Source organism: Anolis carolinensis, chromosome 5 (genome assembly GCF_035594765.1).
Source record: "Anolis carolinensis isolate JA03-04 chromosome 5, rAnoCar3.1.pri, whole genome shotgun sequence".
Taxonomy (NCBI): domain Eukaryota; kingdom Metazoa; phylum Chordata; class Lepidosauria; order Squamata; family Dactyloidae; genus Anolis; species Anolis carolinensis.
The window spans coordinates 15,703,375-15,726,661 of record NC_085845.1 but is presented as its reverse complement, the minus strand read 5'-3'; the positions used below and the strand labels follow the sequence as shown (position 1 = coordinate 15,726,661).

Sequence of the window (23,287 nt, the reverse complement as noted above, 5' to 3'; positions counted from 1 at the left end):
TCTTAGGTTGTGACTCGTGAGGTCCATGCTTCTGGACAAGATATTTTCTCCCACCCATGACATTCCACAGATTGTCTAGTTTCTAACATTCATAACCTCTGAGAATGCCTGCCATAGTTATCGGCAAAACATCAGGAGAGAATGCTTCTGGAACATGGCCATACAACCTGGAAAACTCCCAGCAACCCAGTGATCCCGGCCATGAAAGCCTTTGATAAAACATTAAGACTATTAGAATGGGTAAAATGGCCAGACGAAGTAAAGCCAAGAGTAATGTTCCCCACCCTACCATTTTCCAGTGATAATTTACATTTCACAAGTTTCACAGTTACAGAATTAGCTAAAACATTAAAGTAATATTGAGAAGACACACTTTGCCAAAAAGCACACTATTTTTGACAAAATGAATTGGAAATAAGGACATTACGTAATTTGTTTCCACCCCCCCCCCCCAACCCGGTTATTGACAGGATATAAGAAATCCTGCATAACAGCACTGTTACTCAAAACAGCTTTTAATTACTGCTTAACTCAGATCAAAGCAATCAAATACAAAAACAGCAGTTGCTTTTTAAAGCTGGCTTTGTTTCAGGTTCAGGATGAAAACCTTTCCCTTCACCTAATATGAGTCTGCAATTCCCATGCCTTTCTATTGCCTATATTGGCTAGAGCTGATGGAAATTGTGGATGGCCTTATATTTTCCCACCACTCGTTTGGAGTATATTTTAAGTTGTGGAGAATATCTTTCACTACATGTGGACAAGAAATGTGCTTAACTTTGGTCTTCCTGCCACAAAGTTACCTTATTTCACCATCTTGTTCCAGAAAGCATTTGCAAATAATTAACAGATACCGGAGGCAGGGCAGGAGAAAAGGAGCAAAAGTTATGTAGCTATAGCATAATTATTTGTTTTGCAATATGTAATGTGCTGCCTTCTAAAAAAAATAACTTTAGTTACATGGTTTGCATGTGGATTACTGAGAAGTCACAGGTACAATTTGGCATGGCAGTATTTTAAGGCACACTAGTCATTACAGATTAACTTGATGCCAACATTTGTATTTTGCACAGGGTTATTAAGATCTATACAGTTTTATTTGGAACAAAAACCTGGCAAAATTGGATTGATGCTATTTGCTACAATTGAATTCAGTCACTTCAAATAGAAACATTTTAAAATAACATTTTCTGTTTTCTGAGTTAGTGGGTTTAAGTGTTATATTACAGTTTGGATTTCTGGGATCACAGAAGTATTAAAACCATAACTGGAAAGAAATCAAGTCTTTGCATTGGCTGTCCTTTGGATCATTGCTCTTTCTTTGATGTCTTCCTTTCACAGTTGGTTCTTTAGGTACTGTACTAACTTTCTCATGTGTTCTTAAGCGGCTGCATAGCAGATTGTGAACTCTCGTCTCTGCTTGTAACAAATATCAAGAGTTTGTGGCATAAAGAATTACAACTTCTTCACCATTAACTATTTACATTCAAATTCAAATGTTGCATTTTACTAGATTAAGGATACTTCAAGACAGTTTACAAAATTCAAAGATTAAAAAAGTGATGCAATAACAACAATCAAACTTCAAAATCCTCTCTGAAATAATATTTTCAGGCCTGGAAGAGAACTCACCTATTTGGGGGGTTATGATGAAACAGGCTCTGTCAAATATATCTGCAGCACCACAGTCCCAGGCCAAATGAATATGGGCCTCTGAATTGGCAACATTCTCACACAAGTTCATTTAATAATAATAATTAATAATAATTTTATTTTTATACCCCGCCTCCATCTCCCCGAAGGGACTCAGGGTGGCTTACATAGGGCCAAGCCCCGACAGTGCAAAAGACACAACAATGTAAAAACAAATCGGTAAAACATATTTAAATCATATTTACAATAAAACATAGATAAAAACCTGAGTAGGCTCATTTACAATGGTAAGCTGTGAACAGTCGTATAGTCCTGGCATGGATGAACTTCAGCTCTCCAGGTGTTTTGGACTGCAACTCCCACAATTCCTAACAGCCGATAGTTGAAGTCCAAAACACCTGGAGGGTTGAAGTTTGTCCATGCCTGGTATAGTTCAAGCAAGCAAATATAGCATCAATACTCCACTTACAGACTTGTTGAACTATTGAACTTTCAGGACATTTTGGCATAGGAGTATGAGCAGGCAGCTTAATTGTTTGGGCTGTTTTCTATAACATTTGTTAAGATGGATGGGACCTTTTGGAAACGAACTCCACATCGAGACTTGCATTCGTAACAAATATTTCACATCATCTGCTTTATCACTAGCAGGCATTTCTACACATTGTTTTGTCAAGGACTTTAAACAGCAATACATTTAGAGTCGTAATACAGCATATTAAGATATTAGGAGGAGAAGTTCTCTTAGCTCTTCCATTTCAAGCATTTTAATTATGAACGGGAAAGCATAAAAGCTGAAAGGGCATAATTGGGGGCCATATAAACAGTTTTAAGTATTTGCCTTTTGAGATAGCTTTTGTATTCTCTCCAGAACCTATCTGCCCAATCAACTACTCCACATTAAGGTTAAAAATATTATTCCATGTAATCAGAGATGAGGTTTTACTGGCCTTATATAGTAACTAATCAATAACCATTTCTAAAATGGCTGTCTGCCAACACATTGTCATCAGACACAGGTCAGCCATAAGATGATTGCATCATCCAGCACAAAATGGCAATACCAATGCTTTTTCAGTTTTTTCCTATCCATATTCAGGTCACCTGTTTGCTATTTTCTCTATCAAACATCTTTTGAGTTAGGTCCCTTCTTCCCAGAAATAGCTTGTGGTAAACTTGTATTTCTTACAGAAACATCTGGCTTTTTAGACATGCTTATTTCTTTAATATTCAGGGGCCAACCATGTACCACATTAGCAGTCAGCTTCTAAACTTTTGTTTTTGACCAATTTTAGGAATCAAACATTTACACAATATCAGAAGGTTTGTAAAGTCCCATTGTAAAAAACCTTTCTTGCTTCACCAAATGCAGCTGCAATCTGGAGTTCTGTTATCACTGAGTCAATTTAGGCTTCTTTGGGGTGTCATCCCAGTATCTTGTTTTCACTGGATCCAAGAAAGGAATCGTCTTTGATCATATACAGGTGGAGTATCCCATATTCAGAATTCTGAAGCCTGAAATAATCCAAAACAGTTGAGTGGGGTGGCTGAGACAGTGACACCTTTGGACTGTTGTGTGGTTTCTGGGTTATATGGCCAATATGTGCCAGCAGAATCTTTTCCTGATGTTTTGCCTGTATCTGCGGTTGGCATTTTCACAGGATCTGATGGTGGTAAAGGAAGTGGAGTATATATACCTGTGGAATGTCCAGGGTGCGAGAAAGAACCAATGTCAATTAACCAAGTGTGAAAGGTGCAATTGGCAAGTCTGATTTGCAAGTGACACCTTTGTTTCCCCGCTGGTTCAATGTACACAAACCTAGTTTAATACACAAAATTATCTAAAAACATTGTGTATAACTTTACTATCAGACTATATATGTCAAGATTGTACCTAATTGCATGTCTGCCTTTAAGTCACCTGTTGATGTGACCCCATGAATTTCACCAGGTTTTCTCTGGCAAACCTTCAGAGGCAGTGGTGCCTGCCTCTTTCTTTGAAAAATAGCTGTGTGTACAAAGTGTAAGGAGCCCTCAGTGGTGCTTAAACTGCTTAGCTGCTGAACTTGCTGGCCAAAAAGTGGGTAGGGAGCAGGGTGAGCTCTGCTTATTAGCCCCAGCTTCTGTCAACCTAGCAGTTTGAAAACATGCAAATGTGAGTAGATCAATAGGTACCGCTCCAACGGGAAGATAATGGCACTCCATGCAGCCACATGACCTTGACGGTATCTACGGACAACATCGGCTCTTCAGCTTAGAAATGGAGATGAGCACCAAACCCCAGAGTCCGACTCAACTAGACTTAATGTCAAGGGAAAACCTTTACCTTTACCTTACAAAGTGTAAATGAAACAGGAAACAGATGCATTTATGAGTCTTGGGGGTGCATCTTCATTGTAGAATTAAAGCAGTTCTACCCCGCTTTAACTGGCTCAATACTATGGAGTCCTGGGAGTTGAAGTTTTGCAAGGACTTTAGCCTCCTAATTAAGAGGCTCAGTTGTGATGCCCCTTTTTAAGAAGGCAAACCTTGTGAAACCTCCGAGGTCCGGTTTTTCAATAAGGAACTAGGAGGAAGAGGAGACAGAAATACACAGATTTATTTCCAAATATAGCTGCTGGTGACTGTCCTGAAGGAAAGGAGCACACCAATGAAGTCTCCAACAAAGATCTTATAGGCTTTTCAAAGAACAATTCACATATTTAATACTTTCATCTTGTCCCTTTCTCTTTTCATCCTCCCATAACCCCTTTGTTCAGATGCTTATCAAAACAGTTCAGGAAAGGGAAATTCAATATATCAAAATAAAAAACCCATCAAAATGCCATTACTAATTCCTATATCTAAGGCTGTTGTCTCTATATGGTTTTTATTGCCTGCTTGTATGAGTTCCCTGGGTCACATAGACTTCCTTGCATTGCTTAAGAAGGTGATGGCCTATTTATTGTCTGCTTCTCTTCTTTCAATTGCCATTTGTTACATGTTTTCTTTGTTCTGTGTGTGTTTCTCATGGGTAAATTCTTCTAACACTAAGGCTATTTATTTAATCAAACTATTCTTCATACTATCGTTATTTATTAATAAATGAAATCAGGTCCCCTGTCACCTTCACTTTGCCAGAGTGCTGGTGCCTCCAGAAACCTCTAGGATTCTTTAAAATTGAGCCATAGCAGTTGAAGTGGTTTCAAACTGCATTAATTCAATAGTGAAGACGCTATGGTCAAGTGTTAATAGAATCCTGGGTTTTATAGTTTGGCACCAGCAGTCTTTCACCTTAGATTCTAGCCCAGGCCTGTGCAAACTTGGGCCCTCCAGGTGTTTTGGACTTAAACTACTGGCTGTTGGGAATTATGAGAGTTGAAGTGCAAAACACCTGGAGGAAGGGCTCAAGTATTGGACAAACTAGCAAATCAAAATACACATAGAATACAGGTTAGCAAATATATACATTAACAAATGAACAGTGAAAAGCTTGTGAGGTTGCCTTTCACTGTTCATTTGTTAATGTATATATTTGCTAACCTGTATTCTATGTGTATGTTGATTTTGCCAGTTTGACTTACCTCTTTGGTGTGGGAGGGGTTATAGACATGTGAGTGTATTGAGCATGTTCAGACTCAGGACTCCATTTTACAGTGTCTGCTTTATACCTCAATGGAGGTGGATGCATGTCTGCATCACATCTCAGTGGAGGTGGATGCATGTTGCTGTTCTGAACTTCAGTACAGAAATATGCTTATGGACTTCAGTGAGTACAACTATACCTGAAGACTATGGATTATTGATTAAGAATGATACCCTGTGTACTCAACACACAGAGAACTACATCCTATCTTGCCCTTGGTCGGCCCCTCTTCTATTTTCCTTCAATTTCCCCCAGTATCATTATCTTCACCAAGCTTTCCTGATTTCATTATTTCCTGGAGTATGGACTGGTTGGATCTTCTTGCGGTCCAAGGCACTCTCAGAATTTTCCTCCAACACAACACTTCAAAAGCATCTACAGTAGAGTCTCACTTATCCAACACTCGCTTATCCAACGTTCGATTATCCAACACATTTTTGTAGTCAATGTTTTCAATACATCGTGATATTTTGGTGCTAAATTCGTAAATACAGTAATTACTACATAGCATTACTGTGTATTGAACTATTTTTTCTGTCAAATTTATTGTACAACATGATGTTTTGGTGCTTAATGTGTAAAATCATAACCTAATTTGATGTTTAATAGGCTTTTCCTTAATCTCTCCTTATTATCCAACATATTCGCTTATCCAACGTTCTGCCGGCCCGTTTACGTTGGATAAGTGAGACTCTACTGTATCTTCCTTCACTCAGCCTTCCTTATGGTCCAGCTCTTGCATCCATAGGTTATTACGGGGAATACCATTGCTTTAACTATGTGGACCTTTGTTACCAGTGTGATGTCTCTGCTCTTCACTATTTTATCGAGATTGGTCATTGCTCTTCACCCAAGAAGTAAGAGTATTTTGATTTCCTGCAGTAATCTTTGCACCTAGAAATACAAAGTCTGTCACTTCCTCCACGTTTTCTCCCTCTATTTGCCAGTTATCAATCAGTCTGGTTGCAATCATCTTGGGTTTTTTTATGTCTAACTGGAACCCAGCTTTTGCACTTCCTTCTTTCATCGTGGTTATAAGGCTCCTCAGCGCCGCCTCACTTTCAGCCATCAGAGTAGTATCATCTGCATATGTATTGTTGTTAATGTTTCTTCCAGCAATTTTAACTCCAGCCTTGGAGTTCCTCACATGATGTGTTCTGCATACAAGTTGTATAGATAGGGTGAGAGTATACAGCCCTCTCGTACTCCTTTCCCAATCTTGAACCAGTCTGTTGTTCCGTGGTCTGTTTTTACTGTTGCTACTTGGTCATTGTACAGATTCCTTAGGAGACAGACAAGGTGACTTGGTATCCCCATATCACCAAGAACTTGCCACAATTTATTATGATCCACACAAAGGCTTTAGAATAGTCAAGCCAATGCCAATTCGTTTCCGAGCCCAATTCAAGATGCTGGTTTTGACGTTTAAAGCCCTGAACGGTTCAGGTCCAACTTTCTTATCTGACTGCATCTCTTCATACTAACCGGCCCGCTCTTTAAGATCTTCAGGGGAGGCCCTACTCTCACTTCCACCACCGTTGCAAATAAGACTGACATTAAGGAGGGAGAGGGCATTCTTGATGGTTGCTCCTACCCTATGGAACACTCCCCCCCAAAGTAATTAAAACAGCTTCCTCTTGTCTCTTTTAAGAACCAACTAAAAACCCTCCTGTTTAAACAGGCATTTAGCGAAGAAAACTAATCAGGAATGACAGGATTGGAGCAGAGTGCAATACCTGTCTCGATACGATGCCACATGAACTTTGAATGTATATTGTAGTTGTTTTTCTTAATTTGTTTATTTTATTATGCTTATATTTATTGTGATGTGCTCTGATTGTTGTTCATGTGATTTTAATACAGTAGAGTCTCACTTATCCAAGCTAAACAGGCCGGCAGAAGCTTGGATAAGCGAATATCTTGGATAATAAGGAGGGATTAAGGAAAAGCCCATTAAACATCAAATTAGGTTATGATTTTACAAATTAAGCACCAAAACATCATGTTATACAACAAATTTGACAGGAAAAGTAGTTCAGTACGCAGTAATGTTATGTTGTGATTACTGTATTTACGAATTTTGCATCAAAATATCATGATATATTGAAAACATTGACTACAAAAATGGCTTGGATAATCCAGAAACTTGGATAAGCGAGACTCTACTGTATGTTGTAAGCTGCTTTGGGTCCCGTGAGGAAGAAAAGCGGGATAATAATAAAGATTTATTACTATTATTATAATAATAAAACAGAAATATGTTTTTCTGAAACCCCCTACCTTCCTTCATTATCCAGCGGATATTGGCAATTTGGTCTCTCGTTCCTCTGCCTTTTCTGAACCCAGCTTGGACATCTGGAAACTCTCGCTCCATGTATTGCTGAAGTCTGCCTTGCAGGATCTTGAGCATTATCTTACTGGCATGGGAAATAAGTGCCACTGTACGGAGGTTCGAGCATTCTTTAGTATTTCCCTTTTTTGGTATGGGGATATAAATTTTTTCCCCACAATCTGATGGCCATACTTGTGTTTTCAATATTAGCTGGCATAGGGCATCCGCCAAACGGATATGACATTTTTAACTTTCCAAAGGCATATGTGCCGGAGACCGGGTGCAGCCATTTCCAATACTAAGTTGGTCCAGGCCTGGCCTATATTCTATGGGAAAGCCGCCATGTTGGGCCAACACGCCAGACAGGCGTCATCTTTCTTTGCGCCCGTTTTTTTTCCTATCAGCCAATCAGAGAGCGAGCCAGGGCGCGCTTTCCTCCAGCCAATGAGAGAGCCGGCTAGGGCGCGCTTTCTCCCAGCCAATCGGAGGGCGCGTGAGGGCGCGCTCTTCTATCTCAGCCAATCGGCGAACGGGAGAGGGACCGAAAGTAGGCCGCCGGCCACGTGACCGCGACTTCGCCGCCGCATTCCTTCCGTCCGCCATTTTAGGTTGGGATCAGCGAGGCGGCGCCATTACCGCGCGAGAGAGAGAGGAGAGAAAAGGAACTGTGAGAGAAAGAAAGGAAGGAAAAAAGAAAAAAAGAGGAGAGTAAAAGCGAGGCTGCGTCAACTGCTGTGTTTTGAGCCGACTTTCCTCCCTGTTTTGCCGAGTCCCGCTTTCTCCTCAACTCCCAATATGTCTGACCAAGAGTTCGTGGGAGACGCAGGGGCTGCAGAGGCCTATGAGGAGGAGGCCGAGCAGCTAGAGGGAGTCGCGGTCGGCGGGAACGACGAAGAAGACGGCGCGGAAGGCGGGGGCGGCGGAGGGGGCGGCGGCGAATCCGAAGGCGCCAAAATCGACGCCAGCAAGAATGAGGAGGATGAAGGGTACGTTGGGTATGTTTCCAACCAAATTGAATTTAATGGGTCTGGGAATGGGTTGCGCGTCGCGTGTGTGTTGTGTTGTGTTCCTCCCCATTGAGTCACATTGAAAGCCTCCCTCTTTCCTCTTCATCCTTCCCCATTCTTCCACTCAGGAAATCAGTCAAAGCCCCCCCCCCCCCGACAGATGGCCACCCAGCCTCTGCTTTGAAAAGAGGGAGACCCATCATATAACAATATGTTGTAAAATCTACATTATCATACAATAATATAGTTGTAATATATAAATTATTATACAATAATATAGTTGGAAGAGACCACATGGGCCATTAGTCTCCTACCTCAGGAAAAGCACAATCAAAGTACCCCTCATAGATGGCCATCCAGCCTCTGTTTCAAAGCCCCCAAGGAAGGAGTTTCCACCAGACTCCACTGTTGGAACAGCTCGTACAGTCATGAAGTTCTTCCTATTGTAATACTTGAATTAAAATTAAAATACATATATAAAAATAGTGTTACAGTTTTACCCTAAGTTAAGGTTGCCATAATATTTTAATTACTAATTACATTGTTGGAAGTTCTTCTCCATATTGTAATATTTGAAGTAAAAATTAAAACAAACCTATTTTTAATTGCTCTATATATGTAAGTTAAGCTTCTTTATCTTTCAATTGCTGTATTAATATATATTATAGTATATCACCACTAGCTCAGCAGCAGCATATTCTGCAATCCCCAGTTCTTCCTCATTCTGTAATACTTTAAACAAAAATTAAAATGCATGTGTTAATAAGTTAAGTTTGCCTTAATATCTTATGTGTGTATATATATATATTTCTTTATCTTTCAATTGCCATATATATGTATATGTAATGGAGCCTCTGGTGGCTCAGTGTGTTAAAGCGCTGAGCTGCTGAACTTGCAGACCAAAAGGTCCCAGGTTCAAATCCGGGGAGCAGAGTGAGCGCCCACTGTTAGCTCCAGCTTCTGCCAACCTAGCAGTTCGAAAACATGCAAATGTGAGTAGATCAATACCTAGGTACTGCTCTGGCGGGGAGGTAACGGCGCTCCATGCAGTCATGCCGGCCACATGACCTTGGAGGTGTCTACAGACAACACCGGCTCTTCGGTGTAGAAATGGAGATGGGCACCAACCCCCAGAGTCAGACATGACTGGACTTAACGTCAGAGGAAACCTTTACCTTTACCTTTACCTATATCCAGAGAACAAGACTTCACAACTTTAAATTAAAACATTAAGTTTGCCTTAATGTTTTAATTTGTGTATTTATTGTATATCCAGAGAAGTAGATTTCACCCACTCAGGGACAGCAGTATATTCCACTGTCCCCAGATCTGCCTCATGCTGTAATACTTTAAGTAAAAAATTAAAATACACATATAATGGTGTTACAGTTTTACTGTAAGCTAAGGTTGTCTTAATATTTTAATTACTATATATATGTAATAGTATATCCAGAGAATAAGAGTCACCACCTACCCAGACAGCAGCATAATTTAAACAAAAATTAAAATACACGTATAATAGTGTTACACAGATTAAGTTAGTCTAGTTCTTTAAATTATTATATTAATATATGGTATATAATAGTATATCCAGGCATGGAGATTTCACCACCCGCCCAGGCAGTAGCATATTCCACTGTCCCCAGTTCTTCCTCGTACTGTAATATTTTAATATTTTAAATAAAAATTAAAGTCCATGTATAACCATGTTACATAGTTTGTCTTTGTCTTAATCTTTTCATTACTAGATTAATGCATGTTTTATATATTGTATATCTAGAGAAAGGAAACTTTGCCATTTTTCTAGGCAGCAGCATATTTTACTGTTGGATGTTTTCCCTAATACTGTACTGTAATGCTTTAAATAAAAATTATAAATGCATGTATAATACAGCAGAACTGTGCCCTGAAGTTGCTTTGGTCTTCATTTGTCTTTATTTTCTTTTGATTACTGTTCTTTGAAATTGGTATCACATCAGTACAGATAGTATGGGGTGTACTTTTAGTTCGGCCTACTTTTAGCAGAGTGGGGTCATTACTTCCGTTTTGTCTGAACAGTATACTCCTGTTGGTGCAGCCTAGAACTGCATTGCCTTTTTAAATTGCCACATCACACTGTTGACTTACGTTTGGGTTGTGGTCTACCAATAGAACACAGGGATGCCAGGTTGCAGAGGCAGACATAGAAATGATCCATGGTTGTGTTAAGTGTTGCAACTCATTTCCAGGACCTCTGTGGATACTGAAATCTGTGGATACTCAAGTCTGATTATATACAACAGCATGGTAATATATGTAAATTGGCCAAACATGAGTTTGTTTTTGGGATGTTTTGAAAATACAGTTTTTATGCTGTTGGTGGTTGAATCTGTGGATAAGGAGGGCCAACTGCATTGCTTTCTATGAGAAGTTGTTCCAGAGTGCCGTGGGGATCTCCCATTTGTACATCACCATTTCCTCTGTTCCTCTGCCCTGTTTATGTTGCTCCTTGGAAATTGCCTTAGCACCAAGTCTGAAGTGACTGTGTGGCTTTCAAGTCAAACAGGAAGCTAGAGAAAGGAAATTCTATGAACTTTTGGAAGTTGGTTAAAAAAAGAGTTATTTGGTTTGGTTTGTTCAGATTGTTTATAAGGATGAGATTGTATGCTTGAGGCCTACAGTGATAGTTTGGATAAATAGCAACAATGCCATCTCCACGATGAATGAAGAGTTTCTGCCTTTTATGCAACTTTTACATGGAGTGACCCCCATTTATTTCTTCTTTGTCTATTTTGTGTGGCAAGGTGGTTGCAGGGAGGACACTAAGGGGTAATTTCTTCAAAATGTTTTATCACTACCAAGGGGTAAATAAAGGAACTTGCCGGAAAAGAAGTTCCAACTACACATTAGGAACAGCTAATATGTTGCCTGAGAGTGTAGTGGAATCTCTTTTCTCTGTAGGAAGTTGAATGGCGGTGTGTTGGGAGCTCTTTGATTGTGTCCTCTTGCATGGCAGGTTGTTGGACTGAATGGCCCCTGGGGTCTCTTCCAACTTTATTATTCTAAAGGATTTGTCTAGATGTTCATGGCAAGATACAGATAGAACATCCTTATCTAGCATTCTGAAACACTCAACATTATTCACATGGTGGCTGAGATAGTGTCACCTTTGCCTTTTGATATTCAGTGCACACAGGCTATGCTTCATGCATATAATTAAAATATTGTGCATAAAAGTACTTCCAGGATATTTGTATAAGGTGTACATGAAACAAATGTATTTCATGTTTAGTTTTGGGTCCTATTTTCAAAATAAATACTTATGGACATATTTGAATGTATATATATGTGTATATATGAAATCCCCCCCCCCCCAAAATACAAAACATTTCTGATCCCAAACATCTCAAATAAGGGATATTCAAGCTGTATTTGGCTCAACATACAAAAAATCAGTAGAGCAATACGTATTGTTCTTAGATTTAAAATGCAAATGTAAAAGGTGTCCTGTAACATACTTCCAATTTGGGGTTTTTTTTGTAATAAATGTCTTTGGGGCAGAATGCAAAACATTGGTCTATGGCAGAAGCAAATATGAACAGCCCCATAATGTTTTTGAGTGGAACAGTAGGGAAATAGCGATCCTTTGGATTGTTGTGCTTTAAATGCAATTCAGTTGCTAGACAGGGATCTAAACTACATACAGAGTTAATAGTGTTCTAAAATAATGTCCCAAATGCTTTATAGCATTTAAGACAGGATTTGGAAATTCATTCAAGCCATATGTGGTAATTGCACAGCTGTGGTCTTGATCAATGTGAATGAAAAGACATTGGGCGATTTAGAACCAAACAAGCTTGAAGGGGGTGAGAAGAGAGCAAACGGGAACACAGTTGTGAATTGTGAGAGATAGTGTGTTGACAGACCTCTGACTGTCAAATGTGGCAGATGGCTAGCTGGAGATACCCAGCTGTTTATTAGAGTTACATGACATAAATATTTATCCCACATACTGCATCTGAAGTACCCATGAAAGATCGTGGAAAAATAAAATCCAGTTATTCTTAAAGGTGTTGCTACATTTCTTTTTTCTCTCCCCTCCTCTTTTTTATGCTGTAAGAGACTTTTTTCATCTTTAGTATTTATGTTATATAACAGATGGCCAGAAATTCTTGCATCATAGAACACAATATATTCTTTTCAGTTTTCATATGAACATATTTTCTCTAATCTTTTGTGCTGTCATTAAACCTGTTTTTCATTCTTAACATTGTGGCACTGCATCAGTGCCTGTACGTGATATTTTTAGACTTTTTTATATTTAGAAATTATTGTTGAGAATTAGGACATGTTGCTTTTTCTCCTGTGAGGATGTCTGCAAGAAGATGGAAAGCTTAAATTGTTAAGTTTTCAACTAATAAGTATCATTTTGTAAGGGTTTTGATCCTTGATTATGTGGTTTGTAATGTGATTATGATGATTATGTGATATGTCAGTGCAATTACTAGTTTCCTCAAATGCCTATTACAGATATTATATAATTTCTACTGCAGGTAATCCTGTATGTGAAGTGCTATAACACTTCTGGCAGTTGTTTTAATGTGGCTTTTGAGAATTCTATCCAGTTCTTTCCTGAGCCAGTAGAACTGTCTGTTAAAAATATGTGGGCTTTGGATCCTGGAGTTTGATCCACTTTTCTAAAAATGTTTGGATATTACAGTTGGCCATCCATATTTTCAGATTTCACTTTTGTAGATTTGATTATTCACAGATAGTATCAATCTGTTCCCTCTAGGAACCTCTAGGTTCACTAATGTGACTATTGTGCTGGAGAACCATAGAATTATGCTGGACAACTGAGATTCTTATAGAGAACACTTAATTGTAGGTCCTCCAGTATGATTCAGTAGTCAGTTTCCAGTAGAGGTTGATCATAGAATTGTGCTGGTTGGTACATCTAGAGCTTCCTGGATAGATGTTCTCTCAGGTAAAAAAGTGGTTTTTTAAATTCGTAGTTTTCTACTTTTGCTGAGCATCCCTAAACGCAGCAAATGTGGAGAGTAGACTAGTTGTGTCTGCATACAGGAAAGATTGAAATAGTGGAAGTATGGAAAGTCTCAAAACCTTGCAGAGAAGAAATCCTATGTGTTGTTTTTTCACTCTGTATTAAAAACATATTCCTAGTATGACTGTTTCATAAACTGTACTGGATTTGTTCTTGAAGAAATGTTGTACAGTATGCTAAAATCTGGGAAAGTGTAGATTAAGCAAAACAAGTGTGCTAATTACTTTAATATGAATCTGATCCTCGGCGAGCAAGTACAGATCTTTCTACAAACTCTTGATTTGCTTTTGTAACCCTTATTGGTGTGGGGTGTGTGTTTAAGCTTCTTTTGGTATGGCTGTGATTCCACATATAGTTGTGCAATTGTGTTCTGTCGGTTTCAATACTTCAAACTTTTTATAACATATATATTTACTCAAATTGTGCTTCAGTCGGGAATAAGTAGTGCACCATTATCATTAGGCACTTTTCCCTATTGGACTTTATTTAAATAGGATCTTGAAATTTAGCAAGTCTTCATTTGTGAGGTGATATTATATACCTAAATTGGATTAACAATCATCACTTCCTACTGCGGCATGTGATGGGTGAGCAGCTTTTGTCATTTCAAGCATGCATTTAGTGAAGGCTTCTGATACGATTATCATATTCTACACAACATAGAATTTCCTCTTAAAATTAATCAATAGCTCAAACTAATAATGTTGTTCCTTGGGATACTTTTATGTTCTAGCAATACTTGTTTTTGTAAAGTGCTGCAAAAGATAGCTTCAGGAAGATTTCAGATTCTGCTGTTTCTCTTAATGTTCTCAGTTACAGATTAACACTTTTTGGTTCTTTAATGTGAAAGTGAAATCTGTCCCAGAACGTGAGTACTGCTTCCAAGAGGGGCATGTTACATCACATAATTCTGCAGGCAAAGGTGCAGTTTTAAGATCAGGAGCTACATTGCTGTTTGCCTGGGCAAAGACGAGCTTGTTAAATGAGGCACTTGCTAAATAAGGCTTGCGTGTTTTTTCTGAGGAGTAAAACAAGATTCATTGGCTAATGAGCAAACTTCCCCCTCCCATTCATCTCAGAATAATTGAGCATTGGGTTTATCCAGACACTGGCTTCTTTGGGAACTTTTGAATCTTACATAATAAATTACTGGTTTGGCTTTTGTGTTTCAGGGAGTGGCAGGACATGTTCCTGCCTATTGGGAAATTGCTGCTAAGTAGCATATTTGATATAACAAAGATCTGTCATCATGATATCTGTACCCTACATAAGCAAACTAGTTCATACATGAATTAATCTCCACAACTTTTTCTATTCTTTTGGCCTAGTATGGTAATTTGTGTTACAGAACATTTTTAGGAATTTGTTCATTTAGATACTCACTGAATGTAAAGTCGGATTGTTGTATTGCTCAGAAGGGTGTAATCTTGTTGTATTAGCTAACAGAGTAGAGGAATGATTCAGTTTGTTATCATGTGGTCTGGTTTGGAGGACTAGGTATGTGAGGTCCTCCTAAATGTTTTAGTTTGCAGTTGCCATAAGGCAGCTCCTGCTTGTCCAGTGGTCAGGCTGATTGTGTCATAGAAACATGCTGGAAAGACACTTAGCTGTCTACCCTTCCTCTAGTTAATATAAATTCTGGTTAGATATGATGTAAAGTTTGTGTTATATGCCTACTTTTGAAAGAACCACCCAGGCATCAAAATGGTAGGATAAGTCAGTGTATTTTGTGTAGTTGGTTATTGTATTTGATGGATTTTCTAATGGTAGTTCAGGTGCCCATGTCAACGTTTTGGAAAAACACATTAATCTTCTCTTCATGCAGTGGCAATCCTATAATGGTGCTCATAATAACATAAATAGCTTATCTCTTGGATTTGCCATTAGAGCTTGGAATATATGTCATACGTTTAATTTCGTAGTTCACTCTGGGTCATGAAGCAAGATCGTTGACTTGAACCATTTGTCTTTAAAAGTTTTCCTAATCATACATTTGAAGTAAGTTTCTGAAATACCTTGCTGTACTATTGCTAGTGATTGCTGTGAAAGTGTACAGTGTGAATGCTGTGAACTTCCAAGAGCAAGTTCCATAGCCTTATCACTCTTTTCTTTCTTTAGGAAAATGTTCATTGGAGGCCTTAGCTGGGACACTACGAAGAAAGATCTTAAGGACTACTTCACTAAATTTGGTGAAGTTGTGGATTGTACCCTGAAGCTGGACCCTATTACAGGACGATCAAGAGGCTTTGGTTTTATATTGTTCAAGGAGGCTGAGAGTGTTGACAAGGTAAATTTGTTTTCAAGTATTATGTTACTTTTGAAACAAAATATAATCATAGAGAATAATTGTTGAATATCTATTAAAAGTTCCTTAAGATGCTATTTTATAAAGTACCTTTCATTCTTAAATCTCTTTACTTTTTGCAGGTTATGGATCAGAAAGAACATAAATTGAATGGCAAAGTGATTGATCCTAAAAGAGCTAAAGCAATGAAAACAAAAGAGCCAATTAAAAAGATTTTTGTTGGGGGCTTGTCTCCAGATACACCTGAAGAGAAAATAAGAGAATACTTTGGAGGATTTGGTGAAGTAAGTTAACTGCCTGCTTTGGTTATGTAGTGTTGTGATTTTAACAGTTCTTTTAAAAAATTATTAAATAAAATTGTCTATGATAATATTGCAGAATAATATTTGCTTTTAGGTTATCCCCATAGGTATTTTAATAGATTTTTCAAATCTTTATGGTTTTCACGTTTAACTAGTATCGTGATTTCTATAACAGGATTCTATCTAAGTGCTGTAAGTAAACAATTAGGTGTCATTGTGGTATAGTGGCTTGAATTTTAGGGTGTGATTCTGGAGACTGGGGTTTGAATCCTTGCTCAGCCATGGAAAGCCACTGGATGACCTTGGGCAAGTCACACTATCTCAGCCTCAGAGGAAAGCAAAGGCAGCTGCCCTCAACAAATTCTGGAAAGAAAACCTATTATAGTCTGGCTGTACAGTTTTTGGCTGTAAGTCAGAAATAGCCCGAAGGCACACAATAACAAACAATAGAAGCAGATCTCATCTTAAAGATACTTCATGGTACTTTAAAGGAGGAGGTGCCTCTTCTAACATGGTTCCTGCCATCTACCATTTCTCTAAAATTTTACTTGCAAAATTATGCCTGATTAAATGGCAGCTTTTCAATAGGATTTCAAAATAGATTACTCAGTTAAATATTAAAACCCAGGTGTTATCAGTTTAACTTGATAATTGTACGGTGTTCTTACAAACCTACTGGGAAAGAAGTGACGTGTTTCATGGTTAATGGAATTAAATGTACATTTCAGGCAAATGCCACTTTCATAATAATTTAATCTTCTGTTTCCTCTGATATGTGCAGAGCTCGATAGCTTTTTATTGGGTAAGTGGGACAGTTGTTCAAGACCTGGCTCTGTATTTGTTTGCATTGCCTAGATATGCAATCATTTCATTTGCCTTGTATGACGCTTACCACATGACAGAAAGTAAGACACTCTTCTGTACAGCCTGTTTATCCACTTCACTTACATATGTAGAAATCTATTACTGTTCCATCAAGGTTCTGATGCAAATATAGTTTGAATCCTGGTGACATCAGCCCCCCAACCATGTCATTTTGCCTTTCCATTTTAGAGCGTATATTCTCCTTTCTCTACATCACTTTTCAGTGACTCACTCTTTCAGCAGATATAAATTAAATTAGTGGTAATTAGTTTCCAGAGCCTTAGGGTACTTCCATTCTACTGAAAAAAATGGGAGCTTTGCTAGTGAATTCAGTGAACTAACTAACTGTGGGGGTAGTAATTTCCTTCAGATAAATCAGTGGAAATGCAAATGTGAGGCAATTTGTCTTGTCAGAGAAGAATTTTGATAGTTATATGGAGTTCTCCTAAGGTACTTACAATTTTGTTAGCCATAGTGTAAATATTTATAGAAACAGTAAAATTGTTTCTTTTTCATAGAAATGTACCCATGAGCTTCTATCTGGTGGCAATGTTCCTTATTTCTGGAAACAAAATCACTGATGCTTATTGGTTCTTTTGTTTACGTGTATTTCTTCATAGGTGGAATCGATAGAGCTTCCCATGGACAATAAAACCAACAAGCGCCGAGGATTTTGTTTCATTACTTTCAAAGATGAAGAGCCAGTGAAGAAAATTATGGAGAAAAAATACCACAATGTTGGTCTCAGCAAGGTAAGTTTAAAGTTATGACTGCATTTTAGAAAATCCTGCTTGTGCTCAGTTGGTAACAACTGATGCTATAAGACCTATGATTCTATTTTAGAAACAATCCTAGTTGTGCCCTGGTTGATAACTAGTGCTCTGAAGGCTTAAATGTAGGCAGAAAAATACAAATGAGGAATACCTATTGGTAAATGTAAAAGGGGAAAGTACACTTGTAAAAAGTGTGACTATGCCAGTGCATCTGTAATAAGATTTAAATGAAAATGTTTGACTGAATTGACTGAATTGTCTGGAATTGGTACATACAAATAGTTAATTCAGTCACCCTTAATACTGCTTATATGTCCAAAGAGTTTATTCATATTCATGATATTAACATAGAGATCTGCCAGTTATTGTAGAAATACTAAAATATAATGAACGAGAATAATTTTAAATACTGAGCATATTAACTACAAAATTTTGATTGACAAGAAGATGAAATTTGCCAGAAAAATTGGTTGAATAGAGCAGTGTACCTGCAGTACAGTATTTTGTTGCAGATTTTGCAGCTGAGGAATATTATTGTGTCCACTTTGAATTTTCATCTCAAATGCAAGTTACTTAAAAAAATTAAAACTGCTAAAATTATATAGTAGCTAGTTAGTCATTCAACACTGACAGAAAATACCACCATAGTTATGCTTGATGAAAAGTTGCTATAAAACCAATTCTCATCCAATTACATTTTTAAAAATCACATGATGTTTACATACTAGTGCTCCTTCGGATTACTTCTGAATGGTTTATTAGTACTCAAATGTTTAACGCAGAATAGCTGTTTACTAGAATTTTGTGGAAGCGTGGCATTGCCTTATAAATTTGTTTTCATTCTTTCAGTGTGAAATAAAAGTAGCCATGTCAAAAGAACAATATCAACAGCAACAGCAGTGGGGAGCCCGAGGGGGATTTCCAGGAAGAGCCCGTGGTCGTGGAGGTAAGCCTCAATATAAGTGGCATGTTGATATAAACACTGAAATCTGAGGGAGGAAAAGCCCTTACAAATGAATGTGTATCTTAATATTTCATCTCATTAATGCTATATTTTCCAACTGTTAAATTGTGTCAGATTATCTGCAAACCTTACTCTCTTACGTGCTCTTGTCCTTGTTTGTTTTTTGGTGAAGGCCTTAATTTGCATGTCACTACTTAAAAGACAGTTCTTTTAACATTGTAAGCGTGCATGAGTCCTGAGAGGGTACCATCCGGGGACAGTCAGTTAATACATTCCATTGTTTGACAAAATGAAGTACAGATGCTATTGAAAAATACAGTTAATTGACCTGCCAACCTGAAAATTAAAATTATTTATTTGCCTTGATTTCACATCAATGTGCTGAATGTTATCATGCTAACTTTTAGATTGCCTCTTTTCATGTGCTCTTTTCTCCATGATTCTCTCTTAACTTTCATACAGGACCCAATCAAAGCTGGAACCCAGGATATAGTAATTATTGGAATCAGGGCTATGGCAACTATGGATACAACAGTGGAGGCTATGGTGGCTATGGAGGCTATGACTACACAGGCTACAACAACTACTACGGCTATGGAGATTATAGCAGTAAGTATATGACAGTGCATGCCCCTTGTCTTGCTATTTAAAATACAAATAAATGCAACATGTTTCAGTGTAACTATCATTGTCTAGGACAAGGATTCTGTCAGGCTTCTCTGGAATCCTCAGGCTTCATGAGAGAGCGTGATGGAATAATTTTTATGCAAAAAGGTTCTTCCAGGGTAAAAAAAGTCAAGAAAAGCTAGTCTGGGGTATATCTTTTTTACTTTAGGTTGATGAAAGGCACAATTTTAAAGCATTTCAACCAAAAATACTAGATCTCTTTTTGGCAGAGGGAATTTCTTTTAGCAATTTGGAAGGTGACAGCTTCCTTAATAGTGTTCTAATTTTTCCAATATTTCTGTGCAAGGCTGCTTCTGCATTGTTTTTTTTCTGCATCCCTAATTTCTGTTCCTGCATTGTTATTTGTGCACTTGTAGTATACTGCACAAAGAACTGCCAGGGCACACTGAAGGGGAAAAAGATGGGAGAAACAAGCTGGCTCAAGCAGAAAGCTGGTGCACCTACTTGCAAGTAAATTTACTTTGAAGTTGGGGAGTTGAAAGCCGAGACAATGGTAGAAACTAAGTCTCTTTAATGGCCAACTGGATTTCCTCTGACTTAATGCTAATCAGGCGTAGTAACAGGGTTGTATTTTTGTTACCTGTGAGTTAAGAAATAGTATTATTCTTGTTTTGAGCAGACTTCCCCTAATGGCAGCACAGGTGCACAGTTAATCTTGCACTTGTTCTAGTTGGCTTTTTAAGGGTTTTTTATGTTATGGATTAGTATAGTTAAGCTCACATGAAACCTTTGCCCTGCCCTTTTGGATATAAACATTAAATGCTTGCTGCTTATCCTTTCTACTGTGCTGTGAGATTAGAATATTTCTTTAGTGACATGCATTTTTCAAGTATAGCCTTTTAACCTGATGACTGTTGATTTATTTTGAGAATCTTAAATATAGAACTTTTTAATTACCTTGCTAATCTTATTAAGTGTATGACTTCATATTAATTAATCTTGAATTGATGAGTTTAATATAAGGGTCTGTTCTTCCAGTTCTGTGTGTGATTCTACTAGGTGGTAAAAAGCCTGCTTAGATATATGGACGTTTTATGACACAAATAGATGGTGGTTGTGGGAATCTATAATCCTTAATGCCTTTTTTGTTACTTAGATCAGCAGGGTGGTTACGGGAAGGTGTCTCGGAGAGGAGGTCATCAAAATAGCTACAAGCCGTACTAAATTATTCCATTTGCAGCCTATCCCAAACAGGTATGCTCTAGATTTGTAAGCAGAATTCTGACCTTTATAAATTAATAGTAGTCTTCCAATATATTGTGTAAGATATTGTAATGATTGATGTTTTAAAATTTCACAGCACCCAGAAGTGCTTACCATAATGTAACGTAGTGACTTTGAAGATAAGTAACACAGGTGCTCTTAAGCTTTTGCCTTTTGCCCTATAAATTAACAAGTCAGTAAATTAACAGGTAAAGTACTGCTAATGGGTACAAATTAAGGAATTGCAGCGGAATAGTATTGCCTACTAACTCTGATATTATACCTTGTTTGTACCCGCCAGCGGGAACTTCCTTGCAGGCCCTGTGTCGCGCTGACTTCCCGATTCTCACAGGCCCGCTCAATGCGGACAGGGTACGAGATGCTCACGCTCTCGAATGCTGCCGTTTGGTATGGTCTCTTCCAACATCCTGTATCAGCATTATAATAAAATGGATACTTCAAGCTTTGCCTTCACTTATTTCTTTGCTTGTAAAACAGACTACTTGTAATGTAATTTTAATGCATTTTTTACAGGCCCAGTAATGGTTAAATACGTCAACTTACTGAATAATTTTAACTGTTTGTTCTTCTAAGGATACAGCTTGTCTCTGGATTTTCCAGTCTTAATTTTATATTTTATTATTAATCTATTTTAATGCTTGCTTTTCCCATTTTTATAGACGTTGTAGCCGTAATTGCAAGATGTTCTTGAGCTGAAGTCCTGTTGTGTCAAGTCCTCTGACTTTTCAATATATATTTATTTGTAGTATACATTTAACCTTTTCTTTTTGTTGTATTTCTCATAATAGACAAGTAGCACTGTTTAGCTGGCCAGTATAAGTCTTTTAACAGAAATGTTGGGCCAAAGATAGCCACTTGCCAAATTAGCGCAACTTGGTGGTGGTCGAGTATTAATGGTTTGGGGAACTACTTGATGGTATTTGGTTGAATAAACAAGTATTTCTTGAGTAATTTCAGACATGTGGAAAGATCCTTTTTCAAACAGTGGTGCACATGTGGATTTCCAGCTCATGGACTCTCCTGTTCAGCTTTAATTAAAAGGAGTATTTGATTAATGTTGATACAGTATTTGCATAGTGGGACATAGGGGTATCTAAACACTGTAACTTGGCTGCAATTAATGTCTTCAGAAATTGACCACTCTTTCTTTTTCTCTAGGTGGACAAGCAGTATTGTCATTTGAAGATTCATTTTTGAGGTGGCTCATGCTGCCTGCTAATAGCAGTTCAAACTAATTTTTTTGTATCAAGCTCCTGAATTGGAAGTAAGATGTTGGTCCCCCGAAGTTTGATTGCGTTGTCATTACAGAATTGCTTTCACCGTCTTATTTTTTTAATTGCTATGCTTAAGAATCAATTTGATTTATGTCCCACACCCGTTTTGTACCCTGGTATTGTAGAGCAAGTCTTGTGTTTAAAGCCCAGTGTGACAGTGTCATGATGTAGTAGTGTCTTACTGGTTTTTTAATAAATTTTTTTGTATAAATGTGCATCGGCTTTCTTTTTCTCAAGAATGGAGAAATTCTTGGAGAATTTGAAATTATCATTCTCTATAGTTTTGGTATTAAACTGCTTATGTATCTACCTAATAGAAATGGGGAAAATATTAGCCGTTATATGCAAATCACTATTCTTGCTGTGAGATTTCTGAGCTGTATGGCCATGTTCTAGAAGTATTCTCTTCTGACATTTCGCCCATATCTATGGCAGGCATCCTCAGTAGATGTGAGGTCTGTTGGAAACTAGGTGTGTGGGGTTTATATATCTTGTGGAATGCTAGGTTGAGGGAAAGAACTCTTGTCTTTTTGAGGCAACCTGAACTTACCACAGACACAAAAACCTCATAGCAGCCCAGAAAACTCACCTCAACCTGGTGATTCCGGCCATGAAAGCCTTCGACAACACAAATCACTGTTTGCTGTTTAGTTAGTACAGAGGGATAAGTTCCAGGAAAAGTAACTTTTTCTTCTAGTTTCTTGTAGATATGGATTGTTCAATAAGAATCGTCCTGCCTTCAGAGAAGAGATACTAGGGTTCCAATATCTTATAAAAGCAACAGTCTGCCATGCATACATTCTGCTTTAGCAGCTTGAGAACTTAAAAGTTTGATCACTGCTTCCAGATTTTTTAAAAAAAATAAAAATCTTATTGTTTTGTGATTCCAGTTGTCAGGTCTTTCCTCTAGCAAACTTTTAATTTAAAAAAATGTACAACTGAGGTCTCTTAACTGTGCTATATTTTGAATACTACAGCAGTGCTTACCCAGTCTGGGGATTGCTCGTGTTGGCCATGAAATGTCGTTGCAGATGGTACATAGACACCAACACTTTGATTTAAAATATATCAGATAATTATAGAAATAGATATATGGGGAAAACACTAGCAGTTGAATTAAATAGGGCAACATATACAAAGTCTCAACATCAAACTCACTATGTTTGTATTGATAATTACTGCTGGTAAGTGGGTGAACTCTCCCAAATCTTGCAGTCGGACATAGACATATGT

At 37.9% G+C, this 23,287-nt stretch overlaps 1 protein-coding gene and 1 long non-coding RNA gene across 7 annotated transcripts; one reads left to right on the top strand and one right to left on the bottom strand.

The window, feature by feature from the left end:
- Nucleotides 1-497: 497 nt before the first annotated feature.
- Nucleotides 498-8,108, bottom strand: LOC134299265 (uncharacterized). The gene is made up of 2 exons (XR_010006451.1): nt 7,559-8,108; nt 498-4,219 (listed from the first exon to the last, which is right to left on the bottom strand). It is a non-coding gene; the product is annotated as an uncharacterized LOC134299265 (long non-coding RNA).
- An 81-nt stretch (nt 8,109-8,189) lies between these two features.
- hnrnpd (heterogeneous nuclear ribonucleoprotein D) lies at nt 8,190-22,269 on the top strand. Of its 6 annotated transcripts, XR_506391.3 has the most exons (10): nt 8,190-8,605; nt 15,780-15,948; nt 16,089-16,250; nt 17,753-17,884; nt 18,755-18,851; nt 19,332-19,478; nt 19,913-20,006; nt 20,653-20,750; nt 21,061-21,167; nt 21,939-22,269. XR_506391.3 is itself a non-coding variant. In XM_008110992.3 (9 exons), exons 1-8 carry the CDS (start codon nt 8,406-8,408, stop codon nt 20,702-20,704), a joined length of 1,053 nt encoding a protein of 350 aa, XP_008109199.1. In that variant the 5' UTR covers nt 8,190-8,405; the 3' UTR covers nt 20,705-20,750; nt 21,939-22,269. The 6 variants fall into 6 exon arrangements, 5 of the variants coding, with proteins under 5 accessions (XP_008109199.1, XP_062837617.1, XP_062837618.1 ...); XM_008110992.3 differs by lacking the exon at nt 21,061-21,167; XM_062981547.1 differs by having other exon boundaries at nt 21,061-22,269.
- The last annotated feature ends 1,018 nt before the right edge of the window (nt 22,270-23,287 follow it).

Coding starts and splice junctions, on each gene's coding strand:
- hnrnpd (XM_008110992.3), top strand. CDS start 8,406: ATGTCTGACCAAGAGTTCGTGGGAGACGCAGGGGCTGCAGAGGCCTAT. Junction 15,949..16,088: donor AGGCTGAGAGTGTTGACAAG/GTAAATTTGTTT, acceptor TACTTTTTGCAG/GTTATGGATCAGAAAGAACA. Junction 16,251..17,752: donor ACTTTGGAGGATTTGGTGAA/GTAAGTTAACTG, acceptor ATTTCTTCATAG/GTGGAATCGATAGAGCTTCC.